The sequence below is a fragment of the Stigmatopora nigra genome, chromosome 12 (assembly GCF_051989575.1).
Source record: "Stigmatopora nigra isolate UIUO_SnigA chromosome 12, RoL_Snig_1.1, whole genome shotgun sequence".
NCBI lineage: Eukaryota > Metazoa > Chordata > Actinopteri > Syngnathiformes > Syngnathidae > Stigmatopora > Stigmatopora nigra.
In genome coordinates this window covers 6,334,219-6,360,950 of record NC_135519.1, presented here as the reverse complement: position 1 = coordinate 6,360,950, position 26,732 = coordinate 6,334,219, and the positions used below count along the sequence as shown (strand labels likewise).

Sequence of the window (26,732 nt, the reverse complement as noted above, 5' to 3'; positions counted from 1 at the left end):
ACGATGGTTTGTTTGGCATGTAGGGTATACTACCATCGCATACAAATTGATTAAAAGGTCATTTTTTCAATTGTTTAATAGCAGTAGGCAGAGTTAGGTATAAACCCAAAATCTTAAATTCAATTGAACTTTCAAAAGTATTTGAAGAAGAGGAAACATCTACCTAACACAACTACAGTCATTTGGAGTGACCATAACAAATTCCACACGTGGTTGCATTTCCACAAAGCAGTATTTGGATTTCAGAGAAATAAACTATCTTACTGTCAGTGTGTTTGATATGATTGACTCGATAAAATACCCTTAGCCCCTGTAAATTATTAAAAAATAAAAATAAAACTAGATCACCCTTTGTGGGCTGTAGTTAGTACACAATGCATGTTAACCTTGTACCAATCATTGTATTGTTAAATACCAGGTTGTCTTTAAGCCCCAGGTTACCCATCTCTTGGAGCTAAATTTAATTCTAAATAATTTATGTTTGATAATGCAATATTTATGTATGTGCATATTTTTAAGTACTTGTCATCACACGTGGCGGTCGGCCAAAGGTGTGGCTTTTGTAAGTTCAAGTACACACAATGTAAAGAAAGAAACTAGTTTAAACAATGTTTACAAAAATACAAGGTTTGCCTGAGCCCCTGTGCCCTTCTTAAACTACTTCCATTCATTCAAATATAAATGAACACTACATTGATAAAGAAAGACTGGCTGATTCACCTTTCAGGAATAGCTATGATGTCTTCTTGCATTTTCCTTAATATTCTTCTATTGTATTGTTTTCCTGTTTTCTGGAATGTTTCTTCCTGCACTACGTCAAACACAGGATTAGGATACACATCATTTCCTTCCATTACACATTTGATTACTAAATCTGCTGCCATACATTGTGACTGCAACAAGTTGTCATAGAATTCCAAGATGAACAAAGCAGGCAACTCATCACAATGGAAATTAATTTAATCTGTTACAGTTCAAATTGGTTCCTTTCATACTTCTAGTGACCTTTCAGGTTATGTTGCGCACCTGCATCCCGGCAAAGGCTTGTTTATTGACAAGATTGAAACCAAGGCTCAAAAAGCAGCGGAGCAAGCTGCAGAAGTTGTGGCATGTGCCAAGTTGGCTCTTAAAGCCATCGACTGGAATCCTTATACTGTTACTGCGAAATTGAGACAGTGCTTGTGTAGAGGCTGACTTGGAATGTACTAAGATCATAAATGGCAATGCACTTGAGGCAAGATGGTAATGACTGCAGTTTAGGCAACAGAGCTGAAAAAATTGGCATTCTTTAATCAGAGCAATTTTTAATTTGTCTACATTACATACATTTGCCCCAGATATGCATACGTATGAATTGTGAAAAAGCTCTATAGGGCATGTGCTGAGTCTACAGTGCTGTTGACTTAGCTTCATTTCTTTTTAATTTCATTTTAGATTTCCAATAATATCTATTATTATAATATATTCAATTATATTTAGGTCCAAAGCAGGAATAACTAATATGGGTTGTCTTTTGTGCTCAAAATTCAGCATGCATTAAAAATGTAATGATGGAATTGTGCACATTGTTGACGTGAATTCATACTACATATATAACTATGATGAATGCTCAGTGTAATTTTATTTAGCATTTGTATTTCTTCATTATGACCCATTCTGATTTTCTGCACGCACTATATTTTCAAAGATCGTTTGTATATAGTAACATATCCACTCCGGCACGTCTCAGGGCAACTAACCAAGGTACCTGTTGTGCAAACAAGTTTAAATATATTCATTTAAATTACTTAATAAAAATATTATGATTGGAAAAAATAAAAAATGAATGTGAAAAAATGCAGTATTAAATAAAAAACATTATTGCGACGAATGGTGAGAGTGACACGTCTTCGGTTGCATTCAGCTAGTCACCTACTACGCGAGTTCCTGTTTCCTTATTGAAATATACTCTTGTCAACACAACAACAGCATGGTGACTAGAATTAGCTGATTATTATTAAATCCGCCGTTAGTAATGGCAGGCTTCATTCGGAAGCTCGAAGAAGTAGTTGTCAATCGTATCGCCGCGGGAGAGGTCATACAACGCCCATCTAACGCTGTTAAAGAACTGATCGAAAACTGGTAGGTAAAAACAAAATCAACAAAAATAAACATGCCACTAAGTAAATGACTACATCGTGTGTTTAAATGTTGCAGTCTGGATGCACAGTCCACCAACATTCAAGTAACAGTGAAAGATGGAGGAATGAAGTTGCTCCAGATCCAGGACAACGGGACGGGTATTCGGGTAGGACATTTGGCGGCTTGATCATGCCATGGTTGCCCACATTTTTCATGCTCAAACTGCTTAAACAATCTTCAACCGAATTCCTTTTATTGGACTTATTTCACCTCCAGCAAAAGATAAAATTGCACCAAATATTTGTGCATTGTGGCCAGTATCTCACTGACAGAGTAGATAAGTTAAAAATGTGTGACAATATAAAAGCTGATATTATTTTCATATTTCTGTTGCAGAAAGAAGATATGGAAATAGTTTGTGAGCGTTTCACCACAAGCAAGCTGCAGACATTTGAGGATCTTTCTGCCATTGCGACTTATGGCTTCAGAGGAGAGGTAAGCGCATACACTAATGTACACAAATGTAAACAATATGCACAAATTCTTGGTGTCTGTGTTTGCAGGCCCTTGCCAGTATAAGTCACATTGCCCATGTAACTATAACCACAAAGACAGCTGATGCCCAATGCGCTTACAGGTACAGTCAAATGTGAAATAAGCAAAGCTTTGCTAGATGTACCACAATGAGGGTGCATCTCTAATTCTGGTTTCTTGCAGAGCCAATTACAGTGATGGTATACTAAAAGGCCCATCGAAACCCTGCGCTGGTAACCAGGGAACACAAGTACTGGTGTGTTATGCACTATGACATCTAACCATTTTGATGCTGTCTGTCCATAGGAAGCAAAATGGTTAAATGAACATCATTTTGAACAGGTTACCTGTCTATGTTACAGGTGGAGGATCTCTTCTACAATGTGCCCACCCGGAAGAGATCTTTCAAAAGCTCTAGCGATGAGTACTCCAGAATTGTGGAGGTGGTGAGCAGGTACTGTTGACACCGCTGCTAAAGTTCCATGTTTTATAGGATTTCAAGCCATGCTGACTTTGTTTTGTAGGTATGCCATACACAATTCAGGAAAAAGCTTCTCTGTCAAAAAGGTTAGAGAACAGCTCAATTTTTAGGAGTTTTTTTCTGTCCTCTGACATCTTGTTCTCCTCATCCAGCAAGGAGAAACTATAGCAGATGTGAGGACTTTACCCAATGCGTCAGTGGTGGATAATATTCGAGGGGTGTTCGGTAATGCAGTCAGCAGGTACGAAAGTGGTTGTTGCACTTAGTCACCATGGCGCTGACTTTTCTGTTTTTGTTTTTTTTACAGGGAGCTGATTGAAGTTGGTTGTGAGGACCAGAAGCTGGCCTTCAAGATAAAGGGCTACATTTCCAACGCGAACTACTCCGTCAAGAAATGCATCATGGTCCTCTTCATCAACCGTATGTACAAAATGAGCTTTACTGGAAATGTTGCTCACTCATGAACAGTTTGGGATTGAACATTTAGACCGTCTGGTGGAGTCTAGTTCTCTGAGGAAAGCAATGGAGACCGTTTATGCTGCCTATTTGCCTAAGAACACACATCCTTTTCTATATCTCAGGTAACATCAAAGATTGATCTTTTTAAGATGGTGGTAAAAAGAGTAGGATAGATTCACATTATTTTTTTTCCTGTTCTGTATAGTTTAGAGATCGCCCCTAAGAACATAGACGTCAACGTACACCCCACCAAGCACGAGGTGCATTTCCTGCACGAGGACAGCATAATTGAATCCGTTCAGAAGCACATTGAGGCAAAACTGTTGGGCTCTAACTCCTCCCGAACTTACTTCACTCAGGTACTACTTGTTGCACCTTTTATGAGACTATTTTGTTCATATCTGTATCTCAATATTTCTTTTCCTCCCTATATTTGCACTGCTCCTTCCCTGACTCTTTCTGTCCTAACCATTGTGTAGACATTGCTTCCTGGCCTGTCAGCGTGTGGCGCAGCTGACGTAAAGCCGTCCATCGGCATGTCCGAGTCGGCCGATCGTGTCTACGCACATCAGATGGTGAGAACCGACTGTCGTGTTCAGAAGCTGGACGCCTTCCTCCAGCCCAAGGAAAAGTTGCTTCCTGAGCCAGAAATTGCTGGACCCAGTGGCGCAGATTCCGAGGCTAAAACTGTCGAGCCAGACGACATGGACATGTGGGAGGTAATGGAGCAGATGGACGCGGAGCTGCCGGAAAGCGAGGATGACGAACAAGTGCAAGATATTCAAAGGTGACTTGGTTATGACAGCTTGCTATTGATTTGTATGTAACATTCATGCATTGCTACTGCCCTCAACTGGCTTAAGAAAATTCTGCATGAGCCTTAAAGTGGTGAACATGTCACCAGGGAGCATTCCAGGAAAGAGCAAAACGAGGTGGAAGAGGTGGAGAAGACAGAAGTGGCCAAAGAGGGGAAGGTGACGGCCCCAGCCACGCCCAAAAGACACATGACTAAACTGAGGAGCATTAAAGAGCTAAGAAGCGAGATTAGTGACAAAGCACACAAAGGTGCAAATTTGTGACAACTTTCATTACAGATACAACAAATTCAATAATACCCAAGACCTCAATGATCATTTTCCTTTGACCTTAAAGGCCTTCAGGAGATGCTGCAGAATCACTCGTTTGTGGGCTGTGTCAACCCTGAGTGGACTCTGATCCAACATCACACTAAACTTTACATTCTCAACACAACTGCACTCAGGTATGATACACTCAACAACAAAGTGGATGCTAACATTCTTACCTTCTGTATTTCGTCAATGTCATTTTCCTTCTCGTCACAGTCAGGAGCTCTTCTACCAAATCCTCATCTATGACTTTGGCAACTTTGGTATATACAGACTTTCCGTAAGTAAGACTTGACCATATTGTGACCAAAATTTGCTTGGAATGGACCTTTCTTTTGCTGTATTCTAGACTGCAACTCCTATTTATGACTTGGCCATGGTAGCTCTGGGGTCTGAGGAAAGTGGTTGGACTGAGGAGGATGGACCTAAAGAAGGCTTGGCACAGTACATAGTAGATTTTCTGAAAAAGAAAGCAGAGATGCTGGGGGAATATTTCTCCTTGGAGATAGATCAGGTAGATTTAAATATACTACTACTATCTTTACTGCCATTTACTTGACCTTCAACCTTCTGTGTGTGCACTGTAGGAAGGCAATTTAAAAGGCCTACCATTGTTGTTGGACAACTACACTCCTGCCATTGAAGGTCTGCCCATGTTTATCCTTCGCCTGGCAACAGAGGTAATAGACGTTGGTTTCCATTTGTCACGTATCCTGGTAGCGACGTCGTGTCTTACATGGAGTTGGTGCGGCACACTTCTAGGTGAACTGGGACAGTGAAAAAGATTGCTTTCGAGACTTCAGCAAAGAGTGCAGCATGTTCTACTCTATTAGGAAGCAATACATACTGGAAGATGAGCCTGGAAAGACGCAGGTTAGATCATGCAAAATGTTAAGTGTCTTATAAGGACAGTGGGATGATTATTTTTCTTTCATGTCAGGATTCAGAAGTGAACTCGTGGCGATGGAATGTTGAGCATGTCCTCTGCAAGGCTTTCCGTTCGCTCATCAGTCCTCCCAAACACATAAGTGAGGATGGCACAGTGTTGCAGATTGCCAATTTACCGGATCTATACAAAGTGTTTGAGAGATGTTAGATTACTGGTTGAACCACTCATCTCACATGCTGATGATATATATTTTTTTTCATGGAAGTCTTTGTTGTAAATAAATGACTGCTTTTTAACAATGTTTTGTATCCTTATATATTGTCAATTACATACCTGTCAACTTGTATGTTTTACATGTATTTTATACGTTTTTTTTTACCATTTCAAATCATGTACGCCGTACACTGACTTTTGTACGGGGATTTTTTTTTTTTTAAATCGCCAATATTTATGAAAACCGAGCTCAACTGAAGGATGACATGCACATGCGTAGATATAGAGTAAATATTGTGGAAGCAAGCATGGAGGAGCCACATAGTAAGAAACGAGTTACCGCGAGCAAACATGCGTTGTACGGTGTTTGTACGTTTTTTTGGAGGTTTGTACAGGGAATCATAATCATTTATATGGGCAGTTATCGGCAGAGGTTGACAGGTATGAAGTATCATTTAAATGTCTAGAAGTAAAAAACAAACACCAAAGTGCATGTCATCACAATGTTCATAATGTGCAATACTACTGTATTTTAAAGGATTAAAGGCCAACCAAAAAGCATTTACAGTTTCCCCCACATACGTTAGGAGGAATACAATGTATTTTTTGAAGTATGAAAGCCCAATCAACACGTATTTACAGCCCCGCCCTCGTCCCAGCCATTGACCAATGCATGTTATTATGAAAACAATGTATTTTTCTTTGAAGTATTAAAGTCCAACCAAAAAGCATTTACAGCTCCTCCACACAAACATATACTGACTAATGCACGTTATTATGAAAAAAAAATGTATGTGTCCTTTTTTAATAGGCGTGGCCGAGGCCAGAGTTCAAATAGACGACGTCAGACGCCAGACAGGTGATGATTCCGGAAGGAAGACGGCCGTGCGTGCGTGCACTGCACAGCAGCTCAAAAGTGACAATTTGCCGACGAAATCCTGCCAAACTTCTCACGGGACGATGCTGCACATTTGGTACTTTGTCATTTGGGGATTTCGAACCTCCAGTTCGTCTGAAGAGTGATTTTTGACGCGATGTAGCCCCATGTGTGTGCAGACGGCAAAATGTTTGCAAACAAATGGGCTACATTGCTTTACCGATCGCTCACTGTTTAAAACGAAATCATTCCTTTGTGTGTTTCAGCCCCTCAACGAGCACCGACTGCTGGGAAACAACAAGAATGTGGCCAAAACGACCAGAAAGAAGCAGCTTGTCGACGCCATAACAAAGTGAGTCTTTTTTTAAATAGTTGCGATTTTCTCGATCCGTGTAATCTTTAAACGCCAGCGTTCGGTGTTCAGGGCTTTGCGCAATTGGCTCAATTTTCATCATGATACTTTCATTTTTTTAAAATAACAAAAAACTGTGGATAAGTCACCCACACAAGTCATTAGTGGATGTGTTAGGAGTATACAGTAAGCCCTCGATTATCGCGGTTAATGTAGCCCAGATATGGCTGCGATAAATGATAAACTGTAAAGTAGGCTCATCCCTATTGAAGTAAATTTAAAAAAAAATACTTTAGTGGCAAGTGAAGGAGTAACTTCTGCTTGTGAGTTTCTATGTGGCTTTTCACATCTTTCTGAACTTAGAAAAAAAATCTGCCATGTAGTTGAACTGACCATAAATAAATTATAAACTTTCAGCCCTTTAACTTTTTTAAAGACCTCAGGGCTTGGACCTTTTTTCATATTAGTTTTAAATGTGGTTTCGACAAAACAGATTTATTTAATAATAGTGCAGGTGTCATTTTTGACTCATTTAAACATAATGAGAAAAACTGAAGCTCTTTGTATATTTACTTTTTAAGAATGGATTTGAAATAATTGACTGAAAACTTGAGGCAGAAGTAGGATTTATTTTAACCTTGTAGGGCCCTGTCCAGTGTTTTCAAATTTCCCACCACATGATCAAGATCCTGATATATTTTCAGTCTCTACAGCAGACTGTCTAATATTGCCTTTTAATGTTTTATAGAAAAAAGCTAAATGTAGGAGGTAGTTTTGTCAAATTTTGATGTTTGGCACTAGTCTGTACTTTAATCTATTGTACCTTCTTGCCTATGTTGAGATTGGTTCTGCCAGAGCCTATCTTGACATAGGCAGAAAATCTGCTCCCCTTGGCTGGAATTCTGGAAGAAAAAAAAACATTTCCAAGGTCTTGCCTTTTAATTTGAAAAAAAACCTCATAGATTTGTTCTGCCTGAGCATATCTATGAGTTTTTTTTTCAAAATAAAAGGTAAGACCTTGTGAATGTTTTTATTTTTCAGAATTCCACCCAAGGGGGACCAGGTTTCATGTCTGAGCCTATCTCCACCTAGGCAGGAAACCTGAAAAATAAAACCATTTCCAAGGTCTTGCCTTTTATTTTGGAAACTCGTAGATTTGTTCTGCCTGAGCATATCTGAGTTTTTTTTCAAAATAAAAGGTAGGACCTTGTGAATGTTTTATTTTTCAGAATTCCACCCAAGGGGGACTAGGTTTCATGCCTTTCAAAATAAAAGGTGAGCCCTTCTCAATGTTTTTATTTAACTGACCCCTTTTTTTTGTTTTTCAGAATCCACCAGAGGGGACCTGGTTTCTGCCTATGAACAGATAGCCTCAGGAGGTTAAGTAAGAACCAATCTATGAAGTTTTTCAAAATAAAAGGTGAGCCCTTCTCATTTTATTTTCCAGAATTCCACCAGGGGGCAGAATGCATTTTTCTAATGATGCTGGAGCACCAGTCTATGAAGTTTTTCAAAATAAAAGGTGAGCCCTTCTCATTTCTTTTTTATTTAACTCTGTACTAACCCCCCTTTTTTTCAGTTTTCCAGAAATCCACCAGGGGGTGGAGAAGATTCGATTTTTTACGATGCTGGAGCACCAATGGGAACAGTCTGTGAAGTTTTTCAAAATAAAAGGTGAGCCCCTCTCATTGCTTTTTTAACTAACTGTACTAACCCCCCCTTTTTTCAGTTTTCGAATCTTCTCCACCAGGGGGTGGAGAAGATTCGATTTTTTACGATGCTGTAACACCAGCGGGAACCTATCTACAAACTTTTTCAAAATAAAAGCTGATTTCCTGTTTTTCCAGATTTTCTGCTGGTGACTAGAGGAATTACTTCATTTTATTCAAGTTTTTCAAAATAAAAGCTTTGAAATGTATAGATGTGTTGGTCTTTATCTAACAAAAAATGCAAGTCACAATCAGAGTTGAAAATTTTATTTACAAGTAAATATTTGAAGTTTAGAAAAATTTGTAGATTAACAAAAAACAGCAAAACACTTAGAAAATAAAATGACAAAAAAACAGGGGATAAACACTTAGAAAAAAAATGACGAAAAAAAAGGGGATAAACACTTAGAAAAAAAATGATGAAAAAAAAGGGGATAAACACTTAGAAAAAAAATGACAAAAAAAACAGGGGGGATAAACACTTAGAAAAAAAATGACAAAAAAACAGGGGGGATAAACACTTAGAAAAAAAATGACAAAAAAAACAGGGGGGATAAACACTTAGAAAAAAAATGACAAAAAAAACAGGGGGGATAAACACTTAGAAAAAAAAATGACAAAAAAACAGGGGGGATAAACACTTAGAAAAAAAATGACAAAAAAACAGGGGGGATAAACACTTAGAAAAAAAATGACAAAAAAACAGGGGGGATAAATACTGAAAATGAATATTTAAAAGGTGGATAAACACTTAGAAGATAAATCTCTGACAAAAGCAGGGGGGATAAATCCTTAGTAATTAAATCTTTAAAAAAGGGTGGATAAATACTTATAAAATTAAATTTGAAAAAAAGCAGGGGGGATCAACACTTGGATGATAAATCTTTGAAAAAATTGTGGGGAGGGTAAACACTTATAAAATTAGAAGGAAAAAAAACTTTTCTTGCTCCAATATTAAATGGCAACCCTCTTACCTTAAAGATCTAGTCAAAAAGCTGTGGAAATGAATGGCCAGTGAAATGTCATCATGATTTAGGCTTTTATTTAATTTGGATTTTCAGAAATACAGAGACACCAAATGATGCAAGAGAGACATCTTCAAGTGGGCAACCAAGATACCTCAGGCCTGTTGCGTGCAAGAAAAATAGCAAAAGTTAGAATATATAGACTGGAGATTCAACTTTCTTTTTGTGAGGGTAAGTTTTACCTTGACCAGTCCCAGTCTCCCCTTCAGTGATCTCGGCACACAGAAAGCTGCATCTTGGTGCTCAACAGAGAAAAATTGTACACACAAAAAAGCACAAGTTAGCATATATACAGCCTGGAGAATCAACATGTAGGCTTAGTTTTTTTTTTTTTTTTTAATGGGAAGTAGTTTTTATCTTGCTGCTTAACAGTGAAAACTTGATTTAACCAAGGCATTTGGGGGTTGCCAACCAATTACAGCATAGAGAAATCTGACAAGAATTTTAATAAACCATCAAGATAAAGAATGAAAATAAGTTAGCGAGTGCTATTTCCCCTTTTCCAGACAAGGCGATTAAATATACAGACTTAGGTTAACAGCTAAGACAAGGGTGTCAAACTCGGGTCGGTTCGCGGGCCACAATAAGGTCAACTTGATTTCACGTGAGCTGTACTATTTTTGAAAGTTAGATATTTTTTTTCTATTTAAATCGGATTTAAAAAAACTGCATCAAAATCCCTAAATATTCAGTTTTTTAATAGAACTCAAACAAATGTTTGAGCTTTTTTTCTTCATGAGGGAAAATATCTTGTAATAATTTGTTTTTCATTTCAAAAGAAAACAAAATATTTTGGGGAAAATGTTCAATATTAGCATGCTAAACAATTTTTAAAATAAATTTATTTTTAGATTTTACAATATGCTTTTTTAAATTTAAAAACACAAAAAGTAAAAAATGGATTAAAAAATTATTGATTTTAAAAAGGGGAAGACGAGGTAATATAATATACATGTATAATCTTCATTTAAATTTGATCCTAACAGAAAGTCAGCACTCATGAGTTACTTTCTCCGGCCGCACAAAATGACACGGTGGGACAGATTTGGCCCGCGGACCACAACTTTGACACCAGTGAGCTAGGAGAAAGTTGGCTTAAATTCTGTATACGTGATTTTGTTTGTAAAAACAGAACAATTACAAATCGGGAACGGGTGTTTAGCAATCAGAATGAAAACGATTACATACAAAACAAAAAGAACCAAGTCGTGCCCCTGGATGTCATTCTGGTGTGAACACTTACCCAGGAAACTGTCGCATGATGTCTTGCATTGTTTGATTAAATTTAAAGTCTTGCTACACGACTCAATAATGAAGAGAAAACGGACTCAATAATAGAGAGAAAACGGAGAACATGCTTTTTAAGTCAAATCGTGACACTAACACTAAGGCTGACTAGTAACTTGTGGCACGAAGCCGGTCGAGAAAAGAAGCCCATACTTAAATTGTCGACGGTGTGTTAAACCTGGCATTAAACTAAGAGATTTGTTGGCGTTTTGGCCTCAATTAATTGCTGAAAAATCTCCCGATCGCGTGATTAAAAACGCATTTAGGCCAGGGAATTGCTCGACTCCATACCTATTTGGCGTCCATCATCAGCGTGGGGAAAAAGCGTTCCAAAAAGGAAATGTCACTGCGCATGCACTCAATTATCTCCTCCACGTCAACAATAGGCGTAACCACGCCGATATTGTCCCGTCACATTGAGGCGTAACCACGCCCATATTGTCCCGTCACATTGAAAGAGGAAAAGATGGGGAGTTGCTTACCGCGCTCCTAAGAGGTGGTTTCTCCTCCCACGGTACGGTTTTTAGGGGGTTTGTACGGGGAATCATAATCATTTATAAGGGCAGTTAACGGCAGAGGTTGACAGGTATGCAATCAACACAAAAATATACTGCAACCTACAGTGCTGATACCTGTCAAATCCATGATGTAGAACAGCCACCAGATGTCCCTAAACCAGCAAACAAAAGCCGTGATGAATCTCATGATTACAAACAGTGGCGAAATATTTTTTTAAAGTTACCTCATTGGCTGCCATTGTGACAAATATCCAATACATGTGAATGAGTAGATGAAAGTGAACATTGACACTGAATGCTGTCATTAACAGAGACATTTCTTAAGAAATAATTAAAAATGATGACAGAAAATGACACATTCTAACATCCACAAATTAAACTAGCCATTTTTATTCTATGAATGAAACCTAAAACACCACTACGCTCCATTTTTTTAAAACCACAATCCCCACCCCAAAAACATCGCAAGCAGAGTAGATGGAACTTACTTGTTCATTCCTGGGCTGTAATGCCAAAAGTGTTGTCATTCTTCATCTGTTCCAAATTTCCAAACGACAGGGGAAAAAAACCTGGATATATTTACTTCAACACTTAGAAAATACCTCTCAACCTAACAAAAATGGACCGAAGCAAAGAGATGCATAAAACACAACTCTGTAAATTACACATTTATCTTCAAGAATTCTTAAATATTTGACAAAAAAGTGAAGCAAACTGCAGCAGTTGGCTGGCTATATTTTTCCATCTGCACCTCTTTAAATACATATTGTACCACCAGTTAAAATCATTATTGTTCGATGGAGAAGGCACTTGACTTGTGTGAGGAAAGCTGGAAGGAAGGTGCAGGGCAGGGGGTGCCGTGACAGTCCTATAAAAGCATCATATTACTCATTCGTGCAACCTACACCTTCCCCAGACTACACAATTTGTTAGGGTCGAAATACATGTCAAATAACATGTCAGACATTGTGTTACGATGTCAAAGAGCATCTTAAAATTGACAAGTGCCACACAAAAGACCAGAGCCTGCCTGGCTAACCTTTCTGCGACGTGGCTGTCGGCCTAAAAATGGAGTAATCTGAGTCAGGCATTAGTCAAAAACAAGCAGAAATGAACAACTGATCACTCACCCTGAATGAACTAAAATTATGTGAATAAAAGATTGCAGGATCAAAATGAAACTAAAAAAAATCCTCACATGAATCTCCCATTAATGTTATACTTAATATATTTCAGTCCTGACAATGGGTGGCTGGAATAAACCAAAAACTTTTGGTTTGCAAATAAAGCAGAGCGCTGCTCATTATTTTGTCCAGCGTGGAGATGTTGCAAGTTTTCAATGGAGCTACACGTGTTAATGTTGGAACACAGAATGCACGTCCGCTTCAGTCCAGGGGGCTACAGCGGCGCGACTTTAAGGGCTTTTGTGGTAATGCCGACTGCCTTCACCCCTCACTGTTGAGAGAGGAGAGCGTTCCTGTTGGCCTTCATTTTTTCCAGCCGCTTTACGAGGTGGTTGTTGGTCATTTCCATCTCTTCGATTTTGTCCAGAGACGTGCGCAACTGCAGAGGTAAAACATAAGGATGATTAGGTACAATTGTATTTATTCTTCTCCATGAGTCTTTGAGAAGAATTTGTTTTCAAACGTTTTAGAACGTTTACCTCCTTAAACGGTATCCAATGACTTAAATGAGTCTCCTTATAATTTTTTAGTTCGTACCTCTCGCTGAAGTTTGCGTTTGTCCGCTTTAAGTTCATCTTCTATCTTCTCAGAGTTGTCTGCCGACATCTTGTACCTGGACACTTGCCCTTCAAGTCTATTTATCTAAAGCAGGCAGCAAAGGAAACAAATTTAGTCCCGTTTACATTGCAAAAGTACTGAACTGCAGCAAACCTTACTTACATTTTGTTCCATCGTACCCATTTCTTGCTCTGCCTTTGAAAGCTTGAATTTGTATTCACTAATCTGTCTGTTAGTATCTCCTATAGAGAATAACATCAGTTTGGAAATGAGGAAAAACAAGTGCGCCAAATGATGATCCATTAAGGAAACAGATGACTTACTCTGCATTTCAATAAAGTGTAAGTCGGTACCGTTCTCCATCCTCTCGCCATCCGTGAACACACTGTCCATCTTTGAGTGTTTTTGTCGCTCTTCCTCCAGTTGATTCTTCAACTTTCTGATCTGAGCCAAAAGCTCATCCTTTTCCTCAGCTAACTTTAGTAGCCTCACATCTGGAATGTAGAGGAAAAGAAATAAAACTCACTGTAGTCAGTTTGAAAAGGTTTACATTTAAGCCAAGTGGCACGCCGAGTTACTTTGTTCTGTTTACAAATGGTTGCCAGCAAGAGCAACACCAGGACAAACATAAAAATGCCATTTGTAAGACTCACCCAGCGGACCGTCTCCCACTGACTCCAGAATTTGGGCGGCTTCTTGCGAGACCACTGTGATCCCTGTTGACACGGGCTCGTGGTTTATATCTCCGTTTGGTGTGCCATCTGGGATGATGACTAGCCCATGTGTCTGGCAGGAAATAAGTAAGACTAAATATTAGCTGAATTGTATCCCAACATAATAATACTACCCAGACTAAAGTTAAAATGAAGACAAGTTCCAAAACTACTGTAAATGACTCACTGAGCTGTAGTAAATCTTGCAAATTTTTCACAATCTATTTCCCCATGGACCAGAATATATATTTTTTACCTTTACCAGTAGTTTTTAATAAACCCAACATTTCATTTTCTCCTGAAACAATTCTAAAAGCATGTCTCAGCTTTTTTAAAATCACACTGCAGGACAACCTACCTCTCCTAATTTGGCCTTTCCCTTGAGGTCAGCAAGCTCATGTCTGAGCTCGTCCCTCTCATTCCTAATGCAATCAAAGTACTCTTTCTGCCTCTCTAGAGCCTGGCCACACAGATGACAGAAGACAAGAATGGACAAGAGGCAGTCAAGTTGGACACTGGACAGACATGCACCAGCACATGTTTGAAGTGCGTCATACACAGACAGGCATGCGTTGCGCATGCCAAACCAACAGTGAAAAGGAGAAAGACAGCTAGTGGAAAGAAAAGGCAAAGCAAAAAGGATGAATGACAAAAGGTGTAGAAAAGGAAACAATGACACACCATGACCTTTCGAAACTATCCACACGTGAGGTGCCACCTCATGATTGCTGTCATCCCTCCTAGACTGCAGTGTATGTCTAACACAGTCAATGGTACCAAAAGATGGAGGTTCAATGCCGGTAGTCTCAGTTAAAATGATTATTGTTGTCAATGCCATTAGTTAAATTACATCAAATTTAAATTGTTATAGGTGACCATTATTTTTCTATTATCAATCTATTATTTTATTTATTCATTTAAAAATATATATAATAATAATTGAGCCTTGGCATCCATATATTTGGACATTACATATACTAAGCACAAACTTTATGGAGTTAAGCATTTTGAATTCACCAATATAGTCACTTGCTCTAAAAAAGGATGACATTTCAAACTTATTCACGCATAAAATGCAAACATCATGCTATATTAAAAACTTAAAAGACTCATTTGCATCAGCAGACAATTTGTGGATGTTTCCATAACTCCAGCTATCATGTTTTTAATGCTGCAGGGCTACTTTCACCATGAAATGAACTTGTTGAATCGCAGCTAAAAACCTTGTTAGTCTGACATGCACAAACCACTACATGTGAGAGTGCTGTCAACTGTAAACACATTCCATTTCACCGGAGAACTTGAGAGTCATAAGATAGAAGTGGTTTAACCATCTTTTGCCTCTCAGTCTGAGACTGGATCTTATGTATGTGGGACCTCCTACCCCAATCTTTTTGTCCTTCCAGTTTATCGTTTCCTGCAGGTCAAACACCTCTCTGGTGAGAACATCTAACTTAGTCTGCGAACGCTGGTTCTCCTGGAGATGCGATGAACGGTGACAAGAACGCCAAAGTACAAAATAGGAAAGAAACATTCAATGGAAGACACAATAGGCAATAACACACAAACATAAGTGGAAGAAGAATGTGCTTTTTTTCCACAGCGGTAAGGAAGAAGGAATGTGTAGATAAGTGAATAAATATACATGACTTTAAGGGAGGCCAGTATCAATCAATCCTTATCAAGTTACTGCACTGAGTGTCACCAGGCGCCTGCAGAGAACTACTGCTAGCTAGCACCCTCATTGTGGTGACAGAATTGTAAAGAATGCAGTCGGTCACATGTGAACACAGAAAACGTTGACATACCTCAATTAGTTCATCTCGTTGGCGGATTCCCTCTTTCAGTTCTTCTTGTTTATGCTGCAGGACAGTACATGTGTGCTTTTGCCTTTCTAATTCCTGAAAGGAATGAGAGGATTTTTGAAACAATGCACCAAAATTGACTTTTGACCCTAAATTTGACAGTTTTTTTTTTTTTTTGCACCTTTGATTTTTCTTGTAGTTCCCGCTTCATCTCTGACATTTGCTCCTCCATCTCTTCTATGACATCTTTTAATGTATCCACTTGATAAATGAGGTTGCCTTTGTCATTGTCCAGTTGTGCATTCGATACCATTGCTTTCTTGTACTTTTCTTCCACTTCGGTGAGTGATTCCTGACATTAATTGGAGCATGTTAATGTCACAGCACACTACTGAAGCACTATATGAAACCCTCAGTCAAACAACATTTTATTTGTGCGATGCAATGATAATTCATATCAAGGTTCTTTCAACCTTTTGCTGTAAATTGAATTGAAGTTGTCAGCAAATGAGGCTTCAAATTGATTGGATGTAAATAGCTGTCATTGAGTTAACATCTGCTGCAAAAGCACCTGAAAGAGACGTGCTACTGGTAAACAATGAAAAACAATGCAAACTAATCTATTTTCAAATACTAGATGTCCCTAGAATGGGCATAGTCAGCCAAAGAGGCAGAAATTCAAAACATCTCTGACATCATTCAGCAAATAGGGCATGCCACTTGCTACTTTTCCCCCAGAAATGAGGGAGTGTCCTCATTTGCGGCCATAGACAGTAACTTGGACAAAACGGGTAGTGTGGGAAGATCATGCAAAATAAAAGTCATTGCAATTCAGACAGGGAAGAGGCAAATAAACACGCGACCATGCCGTCTGGGGGATACGAGAGAGTCGACAGGGAGTTAGTTAGTGACGCCATACTGCTCCCGGATGACAAGAAAAGGCATGCCGTGAGTCAAGCCCCTCTACCTTCAGCTCTTTAAGCCCTTGCATGTATCGCCCTTCTACATCCTGAATCTGGTCCTTTAGTTCATAGATATCCTGTGGAACAGACGAAGGGAATGGTTGAACTGGGGGCATAAGGGAGGAAGGGGATGTTCAAGGAAGATAACAAGGCACACGTGCTGCCATCTCTAGAAGACATTCAGGCTGGAATACAGCATACCAGCACGCCCGCATAAAAAGAATAGCTTTAAAAGGTCACACCTCTGGGCATCCAGGAAAAACTAGTCGATGCTTAGAAGGGCAGAGAGAGGTAAAAAAAAGATGCAATGCTTTGGAGATTTGCATAATAGACCATTTATGAAAAGCACAAATCTTTGTTTTATCCTCAAAATCCGATTTTGTTGGAGATTTCTTTCCCTGCGGTCATATATTTGACCCAAGATAGCAAGCGCTGTTTGTTTGCCTTACCCTAAGTTCGCTCAGACTGGTGTCGGGCTCATATATGCTCCCAGCATCTGCGCTACCCCGTCGGGATGAAGTTCCTCCCAGTGATGCTAAAGTTGCAGCTGACAGTCCAGGAGTAGCACATCGAGAAGAAGGCTGAAAGCACAACGTAAAAGGTGATCAGTTAAAAGCACATACTACTAATATGCAAGTCAACTCAATCTGCGGCCAGTATTGCCTAAATGGAATGGACGCCCATTGCCGTCAATGGCAGCCGTAGAGTCCAATAAGTCCACTATAAATAGTTAAGGATAGACTTACCCGGCTGTAATCCGAATACTGCTTGTCAGATTTCTCATCCAGCTGAAAAAAAAAGAAATATTTTTATGTTACAAGAGGAGATCATTTTTAGAAGAAATCATGCTGGTTGCATTTCTCCACTCTGAAAATTGGGGAAATTAGTCCAGGTGAATCAAGACAGGTAGTGCTGCACGTCCACAAATTCTAAATAATAATTAAAAACCCACTACAGTTATTATTCTATTTAACATGCCACACACCAATGCATGATCGCTAAAAATTTCCGTCCTAAAACTTTGAGTCAAAAGACTGCCAAACCATAAACTGTGAGGAATCTTCAGAAAAAAAAATGTTAATGTCAAACCATGCATCAAATGAAGCAATTCCATCATAACTTTGCATTGCCAAGTGACTTACAGCATCCAGATCTGGAATGCTCAAATCATCCAAATCCGACACAATACTGCCCCTTCTGTTGGAACGGCTGAAATAATCAGCTGCAGACTCACTTATGTCAGAGAAGTCAGACGACTACTTTCGAGAGGGACAGAGGATGGAAAACCAAGACAGAGTTGGTTGAATACACATTGAAAACAAATCAGCTAGAGTTGACATTATCGTCCATGGCAAGTGAATGAAAAATCTAGACGCAGCACAGTCTTGTCCCTAAAGCTCACCGCGCTGTCCCTGCGGCCTCGCTTGAAGCGTTCTTGGGATACGCTGCTCACAGTGTCATCATCTGAGGAGCACTGACGCATGGGAATATTCATACAAGAAGACACCATGACATGAATAGTGAAAATTCACACTTTTGTAGGATGACAATCAGCCAATAAGAGCTTTGACTTATTTCTAATAGAAAACTCAATGATAATAATACTGTCTTTAAAATGATTAGGTACCAAAGGGCCATTTTTTGTGTCATGTTAAAGGACATCATGCGATTGGACACTGATTAGAGTGCTCACCACAGGGCTGCTGCGAGTGGAACTGGAGTACCAGCTATATTCAGAAGGCTGTGTGAAAAGGGGTGACGGAGGTGGCAGGAAAACAAAATTAAAGATAAGAGGAGCAGAACTGGAGTTAGCTAGGCTGTTTGTAATGGTGATCATTTTGCATTAACAAGACTTACTGCTCTTGAAGCCACACTTGAGACATAAAGAGGGGGGTCGTCATAAATAGAGGCCTGAGGGCACACATTGGAGACAATGTGGGACTCAGCAAAAAAAGTGTGCAGAGTTGTGTAGTTGTTAGGAAAGTGAGGGTCATGCAAGTACACAGGAGGTACTACTCAGTGCATTGTATTTCATAATTAGGTTGAGCCATTTACTTGTATCACAAATACAAATTACTGCTTGATCGTTAGAGTAAATCTCTGTAAATAGAAAATAATGAATGGAAATGTCAATAACAAATGTGAGCGCATTCCACCAAAATGAAAACTTTAATTCAAATTAAGGTGAAATAACTGTTTTCCGAGTATGTATAGTTAAAAAAAATGCATATTCTGTATATATTCAAAATGTAAGATCAGATTACAACCTCAGAAACTTTTACTTCAAAAATTGTGATTAAGCATGATTTTCTTAAGCAGACTGCAAAATTAATAAAACAGCAGCCACTATAATAACAGAAAGAAAGAACTGATTTGATTAGAATTTTGCACCCAAATGAGTCTCATCTTTGGGTACTTTTTCCAATTCCCCTAAACTTAAATTTCATAAAATGCCTGTACTATTTTGTCCAAAATGTATATGTTTAAAACTGAAAGTCATGATTGAAGAGAATCCTAGTTAAAGGAGATATACGATCTTTTGGCGCGATCGCACACACCTCATGGTGTTAAGCCATAAATTAGTGGCCTTTGCCTACAGTTGAGATTGTCCATGACCTAAAAATAAACAATCTGAGTCACACTACCAAGGCATCCTAACGCATGTAGCCCCACAAGAGAGGGGGGAAGGTCCACTCCTGAAGTAAATGCATGCAGTGAGAGATAGTGTCCAGAAACTGACCATGCTATAGCTACGTGACAGCCCTGTGCCAGTGGTGGGAGTGGAGGAAGAAGTGGTGGCCTGTCAAAGATTAGGGCAACGGGGGAAATGTCAGTTGATGTCAGGAGAATTACTTAAGAGCAAAGTTACACGGAAACAGGATGCATGATTTGCTGAACTGACAAATTTTCCACATAGTTTACAGCCAAAGGCTGCTTTAATGCTATTCGAGCTTTACACTTACAACAACACATAATTCACCCAAGTAATTTTAGCGCATTCCCATCGTTGGCTAATGTTTTACTAAATGGATTTTATATTGAGAAAGAAATATGAGCTAGAAGGGACAGACCCGTGGCACATAGGAGAAAGTGGTAGGAGGAGGTTTGGTCTTCGTAAGGCTGCTATATTTCTTTTGATCGTGGTAGAGTCCAGTCTGAGGGAGGTGGGGTAACATAACATACATCCCCAAAAAGTAAGAAAAAGTTAGGTATAGTTTAATTACCAGCAATCACCAATATGTAGTGTTAATGATACTCAATGGGATGAGTTTGGTTTTGCTCAAATTAAATACTACTGACCAACAAATCTTTCCTGGACGAGCTCGATGAAGACTTTTTATAGCCATGTAGATCATTGTATACAGAACTCTGTTCCACCCAGGAAAGGATTCATAATTTCAATGAGTCTAGAGGTTTGTTCAATAATGTATGACATTGCCAGAATACATACAGTGGAACGTGAACTCTTGAGAGTGGAGCTATTCTTCATAGCATCAGACTAAAGAGAGAAAGGAAGCATGGAGAAACAAACTAAATGTTAAAAAAGAGGTTGAAAAATGTAATGAACCCAAACAAGGCCAATCAATTCTTCAAGCAACACATTCTCAACACACCATTTTCACAACGAACTGCTACTTTCCTGAGGTGAAGTATTTTGTAAAATAAATAAAATACTAAAAGGACAAAACTTTACTTTAGGTCAGTCATAATTAAACTTCCAATTGAATAACTTTAGAATAAAATGTCTAAATGAAATATGAAATTAGGAAACTGTCATGCATAGCCATTCTTTATCTACAGCTTCCACAAAGCTGTATACATAGATAAAACACACACTAACACACATGCACAGATGCAATTCGCACGCACCAAGATGTCTTTTCTACGAGAACTGGATCGACTTTTGTTAGAGTCCAAGTCACGGAGCGCTGATGAGGTTGACTTCAAATGCAATTAAGAAATATGACCATAAATTCCAAAAATATAGGTATTTTACTAATCTTTTGTTTAAAATGATCTGACAAACTATGTTCTATCCAGAAATACCACATAGTAAATGCAACGATGCATGTACGCACTCTGTAACTGCGGACAGACATGACATCATCATCCAGGCCCTGTTGATATTGAAAAAAAAAAAAAGCTGAGATGATGAAAAGAAAGGCAAGCAAGAGAGAGAAGAAAAAGGAAGTAGAAAAGCAGGGGGGGAAATATACACACCCGATGAAGGCTGCTTGATCTACTACTACTAGTGGCTCTAGCTTTTTCTGAGTCAGCCTGGAGTCAAAAAAGAAAGTTGGTAAGGATAACAGAATACAAAAAGCTCAATTAAAGGGGTTGGTAAGCAACAAACAAACCAAATATAGAAATGCTTATTTTCACATGGAGATTTATCAGACTGGGAAATATAGTGGCAAGCGTAGGGTATTAACTGGAGCTGTCACAATCTGATACTCAAATCAGTTTGAAGCGGATTTAGTCACAAGATCAGATCATATCCACTATTCACATGTGCTTTGGGCATTGTCGCACATTTCGGCTTCTGCAAATCAAACATGTCCGTTCTGTGGGACTACAACTTCTCTTTATAAACCAGGGACAGCAAAGAGAATATAGTGTAATATAGAGTAATTACAAGCAGGGCTCGCTTTAAATATTATTTTGAATTTTCTAACATAAGTATAGGATCAGGATCAGCAACAATATACATTAAAAATAAGTATTGTGACTCTAGTATTAAGGGTAAAAAATAAGGGCCAATGACTTGAACTCAACCCCCACACAACAGGACGTGTTAGTGGTTTGCAACACTCCCACTCGCCTACCATCCACTGGTGTATCTGACCCCATTTTTTGCTGTTGCTGCTGCTGCTTGACGAGCGGTAAGAAAGCTGGACAGAGGAAGGAAGTGCCAGGGAAAACATACAATCATACATCACTTAAAAGTGCTGAAATGTCAAAAGTGGCCAAAAAACTGTTTCAGGAATAGAAATGTTGGTATTTCTGTGGACATGCAGCATGTTCATCTTTGCGTTTTTCTTTAACAAGAAATATATTTTGAGTTTCTAAAAACCACATAAGCATAGAATACAATGTACAACAATATTCTAGACATAAACAATATTCCAAATGGGAGACAGGCAATTGCTGATACTAGACACTGTATTCATGCCAAAGCACGAAGCGAGTCTACCACAGCCATTAAACATCCCAAACAGTCTGCATAGAAGAGCAACGTCACTGTGCAATGGTTTGCTGAGTATTGCATGTGACTAATAAAAATAAAAAGGACCAGAACAGCCAATGCTAAGTATGTTGATTTTTCCCTTCCAGAACATTGAATATTGTATTCTACTGTTTGAACAGTGAAAGTATTTGGTTGAAATCTGAATATCTCATGTATAAAAGTACTATTAAATGTGAATGAATTTTAAGGATTTCATTTATAAAACTATATACTGCAAGTATATACCTCTTTCTGCTGACGTTCAAGTTCCCTCATCCGAATATCCCTGGCCTCTGCCCGTGCTGCTCTTTTGGCTGCAAGTCTGGCTTCCGCCTGTAAAAAATATAATGACACTTGTTAACAAATGTGTACCTTTCATAATTACGCTGACATTATGAACTTTTTACCATGGGGCAAAAACGTCTTTGAATGCAATAAACCATTTTGACAGCACCATTTTCAGTGGGCTGGTGGCATTTTAACAATAATATAAATTAAAAAGAAATATTTTTGTTGATTCTCCTACCAAACCACAGTTGAGTTACCTATACAGATGAGGTCAGTTTGTAATGTTGTCCAACAGTTTGTGTTCATTTTGCATGGCAATTTACATAAAATATTTAAGTGTGATTTTAAGCATATGCTTGGGACTGCCTGAATGAAATATACTTTGCCGAAATTCGAATGGAAGTAATAAAGTGATACCAATACTGCATTCTGCACCTGTTTGAGCTGTCTGTCTGATGAGCAGCTTTATACAGCCGCAAAGCTGAGGTCTGACTCGGTCTATCTATAGCTTCAGCTGACTAGCAAGCATGTAATGGGACTGTTTCACTTGCCAGAATTCAGAACAGGGGCTATTCCATTAACTAAAGCTAAATTATTAAAATTATAATGTTGTTATTAAACAGGGTATCAGGTTTAAAGTCAACGATCTAAGGGTCATCATAAACTTAAGTCTCTCCTTCACAAGTCAATAGGAATAAGCACTAACCAAATATTTTTAAATTCTCTATACCAAAAGTGTATGACTGATTTTATTTTATTTTTGATTTTTCCTGAATCAGGAAAGAAAAATCATGGGGAATAATGAATTTTTATATTAGATTTTAATAGGCAATTAAGGCAGAAAAAGGGTAGAATACTGCACATTTGTGTTCAGCTCAACTTTGCATTAATTGGCAACAGTTACTTTGGCAGCTTGGTAATATAATGCTGGTGGTTAAAAAAATGTAATGGAATATTTTCAAGCTAAAAAAAAGTCCATTTGATTTGAGAGCAGGAAGCGTGTTTGGTGATCCGTCGTTGCACCACAAAATGTTTTCATTTGTCATTTCAAATGTCAACCCTTAGTAATTATTCTACCAGGATTTCCCCATGAAGTGAAAAGCAATATGGTCTGATTTGTATCCAAGTCCCAAAAATAGAGAATGTTTTTTTTAAACAAACACTGACCATAAAACAATTACATGTTTCCATGTTTTTACTTAAACACAAGCTGTAAGTGTCACAGTACAAAGTGTGTGTGTGCGTGTGTGTGTGTGTGTGTGTGTGGAGGGGGGGGGGGGGGGGGGGCAACTTTGGATTTAATCATTGCTTGAGCCTTCTTCCTCCGGCAGTAATAACTTCAACCAAAAAATTTCCGGTACTTGCAGATCAGACATGCACACACCAAAAGGGGTATTGTAAACCATTCCTTTTTCCAGAATAGTTTCAACAGCTGAATATTTTTTGTTGTAATTTCAGGACTAAGTATCAATAAGTGCTTTTGTACAAATTGCTATTCAGATAATAGTTCTTTTTCTTAGTATGGATATAATGTTGGCAAATCCTGCAACACCAATTTCAGGCATGAGGGAACTCTGACCTGAGTGACGCACAGAGAACTAAAAAGAAAGTGTGCGCCACACCTAAAAGTAGCGCATAAGTGTACAATGAGTCCCATTGTAGAATTATGTAACCACAAGTTTGTATAGATTGAGCTGTTGTCATAAGTCCCTAAAGAACTATTTTAATTTATGTGGGAAAAATCCACATCAACATTTTTTTAAACAGTGAACTAAATTTTGAAGTGATTTTTTTTTCATTGACGTTAATGATTTTTTGTGATAACAGAAGGCGGTTGCTTTGTTGTAAAGTCAATATTCACCAGGTTGCACACTGACCCCCTGAACTCCCAACAGACGGAGTCAATCTAATCACCGTTTTGTTGCAAAGAGATTCAAATTTAGAAGCTGGTCGGGTGGGTCGGGTGACTCATGTTTCTATGACTGGACTCCATGGCTGTAAAGACAGCAAATGGAGGCCAGTAATGTGTAGCCAAGAACGAGCGAGTGTCTGAACAGCTTTCAGGCAGGATAGTCATTATTAAAACAATGGATAAATTGATTTGAGTTTGTGTTGAACACTTGAGAAATCACAAGTTGATAATTGACCAGTTGGCCAATTTGTCTGGGGAAGAAAAGAAAACTTTCCATGATGTTGCTCTTCCATTTCTAACAGCATTTCCATAGAGGAATGGTAGCCTGCAGTAGAATAAGATGAAGTATTCCTCAGGCAAGTTGTTACAAGAAGGGTAGCTTCCCCTCAGACAAAAACATTGTGCAACAAAAGTGTCTGTCTTGAGCACAACCAGACTATCTACATATTCCCTGGATTTGACATATAGACAATCAGTTTTAATGCAAAAAAAAATTCACTTGTGAATAATTTAAATTGGTAAAATGCATTCCCACGTTAGTATTTATCATACTATTTTGAGTGTTCAATAGAAATTTCAAATATCAGCCGATTGTAAGTACCATCATGTGTTGTATCTATAGTAACCCTTTATTACACTTTTTTTAATAACACTCGGTAGTCCATAAACACATTTACATTATACAGGACAGTAATGTATAGGGACTAATGTAATTTTGAACTCTAAACTACTATCATGACAAGCAAAACATTATTGTGGAATTAAGACCTTCTTTTCATTTGGCAGATGTATATTACTTTCAATCATAGATCAATGTCCAAACATTTTGATAAATTGCTGATAAAGACTTCAAATACTTCCTGGGTTTTAGAATGGGTAATAAATGCTTTACATGTGTGTGGCCTGTCATGTCATAACGCCAATTGCAAGTGTAGAAAATCCATGAGTGTCAACACAAATAATGATTTCAACCAAGATTTCAAAACATACCTCTCGTGCAATACTGCTCAAGGCTTCATCCTCTGCAGAGAAGCGATCTTTGAGTGGGGCACGCTTTCTACCAGTGCCTTGGGTGCCCATGTTGTCCCCCCAACTGTAGCTGTTTCTTCCGTACTGTGCAACGTTGATGAGGGAATCACACTGTAGGGGATAACATTGGACACATTTGTAACTGATCAGCAAATAACCCACACATTTCCCATTTTTTTCCATCATAAACATCACTCCTGTAAGCAACACTCTTGTTTGTGCATGATATGAAACAGCTCAAAATATGAAGTACATTGAGTTTGAACATGCAAGCAGTAAAACAATGAGTCATAATAATAATAGACTGGCTCAAACTAGAAGTTCGAACTCAGGCTGAGTGATCGGACTTCAGTAACGTATATTCGTCATCGAGACGTGTGAGAAATTGATGGATTTTAATTCCAGGATTAAGAAAACCCAGCGACTAGTAAAATGTAAACACAATCTGGCGTTGTACATTTGACTTTCAAAAATGCCTGACGTTCTTCCAACTAGATCTGTTACAAGAATAACACCATTCAAACACATATGTGGCGTGAAGTAAATCTACAATACACACAGATCCTACAAAAACTTTATCATTTGGCAAACGTGTGATTTCATTCGCCAAAAAAAGAGAAAAAATGCATAGGAAAACGTGAAGGAAAATGTTCTGCTAGCCAACACACTGGTAAAATAGCCTGTATCGCTAACTAGCGTTGTCCTCCAATAGCCACTAACTAATAACTACTGGCCAGATCAGTTTCACTAACCCGGAACAAAATCGAGAAATTTGTACAAATCTGGCAATCATGTCAGATCTCTCATCACACAATACAATTATTGGTTTAGATCCATTTAGTTGAGGTTAGCTTGTTAGCTCTGTCGCTAGCCCTCGATTCTCCCAGCAGTGAAATTGGCAGGGCTGTTCCACTTGGAATCTCCACTCAAAAACATGTAAAATTACCTTCTTGATGTCGGAAAAAAACAACTTGCGACAGAGCAAAGATGTTATCCTTCTCCCTCGGTGGTTTAAGGGTCCTACATGAGTCCTCTTATCTGAATTTGGAAGTGTTTTTGTCCACTCTGACAGCTGTCATCAGCCTGCCGCTTGCGCTCCTTTACCAGTCTCCACACTGGATACCTCCAAAATGCCCGGATGAGGGGAAAATGAGGGCGTGATAGCGCATTCAATGCTCGCATATTTCCTCCAGGACTGTCCATTTTTACATCACTTCAAAATATTAGTCAAATATTTCCCAATATTAAGTGATTTTGAACAAGCAAGCCTTTAGGGCGATTCTCGCCTTCTGTGAAACACAGTCTGGACATTAAATCAGGTATCCCGAGCCTGATTTTTCTAAGACTAGACGGTCAGAGGTAGATCCATTCTAAAATTGTTATGAAAAAGGTATTTTCTTTATTTATATTGAAACTACTGTCCTAAAAGCGCACAATGGACCGCCTTTCGAAAGTGCATTTT

General features: G+C 38.6%; 2 protein-coding genes and 2 long non-coding RNA genes across 18 annotated transcripts; 2 read left to right on the top strand and 2 right to left on the bottom strand.

The window, feature by feature from the left end:
• The first annotated feature begins 1,902 nt into the window (after nt 1-1,902).
• On the top strand, nt 1,903-6,385 carry mlh1 (mutL homolog 1, colon cancer, nonpolyposis type 2 (E. coli)). The gene is made up of 19 exons (XM_077729521.1): nt 1,903-2,121; nt 2,197-2,287; nt 2,518-2,616; nt 2,685-2,758; nt 2,839-2,911; nt 3,018-3,109; nt 3,180-3,222; nt 3,289-3,377; nt 3,444-3,556; nt 3,624-3,717; nt 3,801-3,954; nt 4,075-4,382; nt 4,500-4,660; nt 4,748-4,856; nt 4,939-5,002; nt 5,072-5,236; nt 5,310-5,402; nt 5,485-5,595; nt 5,663-6,385. The coding sequence occupies exons 1-19, from the start codon at nt 2,015-2,017 to the stop codon at nt 5,816-5,818; spliced, it is 2,196 nt and encodes a 731-aa protein (XP_077585647.1). The 5' UTR covers nt 1,903-2,014; the 3' UTR covers nt 5,819-6,385.
• Nucleotides 6,386-6,434: 49 nt separating this feature from the next.
• On the top strand, nt 6,435-8,971 carry LOC144205550 (uncharacterized). Of its 3 annotated transcripts, none has more exons than XR_013328123.1 (5): nt 6,435-6,798; nt 6,968-7,053; nt 8,382-8,432; nt 8,501-8,575; nt 8,633-8,971. It is a non-coding gene; the product is annotated as an uncharacterized LOC144205550 (long non-coding RNA). The 3 variants fall into 3 exon arrangements; XR_013328122.1 differs by having other exon boundaries at nt 6,436-6,798; nt 8,382-8,437; nt 8,783-8,971; XR_013328121.1 differs by having other exon boundaries at nt 6,437-6,798; nt 8,382-8,437.
• Nucleotides 8,972-9,787: 816 nt separating this feature from the next.
• LOC144205264 (uncharacterized) lies at nt 9,788-11,518 on the bottom strand. Its single transcript, XR_013328040.1, has 3 exons — nt 11,366-11,518; nt 9,970-10,029; nt 9,788-9,888 (listed from the first exon to the last, which is right to left on the bottom strand). It is a non-coding gene; the product is annotated as an uncharacterized LOC144205264 (long non-coding RNA).
• A 727-nt stretch (nt 11,519-12,245) lies between these two features.
• lrrfip2 (leucine rich repeat (in FLII) interacting protein 2) lies at nt 12,246-26,422 on the bottom strand. Of its 13 annotated transcripts, XM_077729506.1 has the most exons (27): nt 26,217-26,422; nt 25,232-25,381; nt 22,288-22,374; nt 21,641-21,706; nt 21,036-21,092; nt 20,894-20,932; nt 20,685-20,756; nt 20,266-20,313; nt 20,115-20,183; nt 19,886-19,969; nt 19,555-19,614; nt 18,672-18,725; nt 18,508-18,555; nt 18,217-18,288; nt 17,957-18,070; nt 17,561-17,602; nt 17,264-17,395; nt 16,820-16,891; nt 16,034-16,204; nt 15,856-15,948; nt 15,432-15,524; nt 14,406-14,507; nt 13,988-14,120; nt 13,658-13,828; nt 13,497-13,576; nt 13,314-13,418; nt 12,246-13,155 (listed from the first exon to the last, which is right to left on the bottom strand). In XM_077729506.1, exons 2-27 carry the CDS (start codon nt 25,319-25,321, stop codon nt 13,045-13,047), a joined length of 2,265 nt encoding a protein of 754 aa, XP_077585632.1. In that variant the 5' UTR covers nt 25,322-25,381; nt 26,217-26,422; the 3' UTR covers nt 12,246-13,044. The 13 variants fall into 13 exon arrangements, with proteins under 13 accessions (XP_077585632.1, XP_077585634.1, XP_077585636.1 ...); XM_077729508.1 differs by lacking the exon at nt 20,685-20,756; XM_077729510.1 differs by lacking the exon at nt 15,432-15,524 and having other exon boundaries at nt 26,217-26,421.
• Nucleotides 26,423-26,732: the final 310 nt, after the last annotated feature.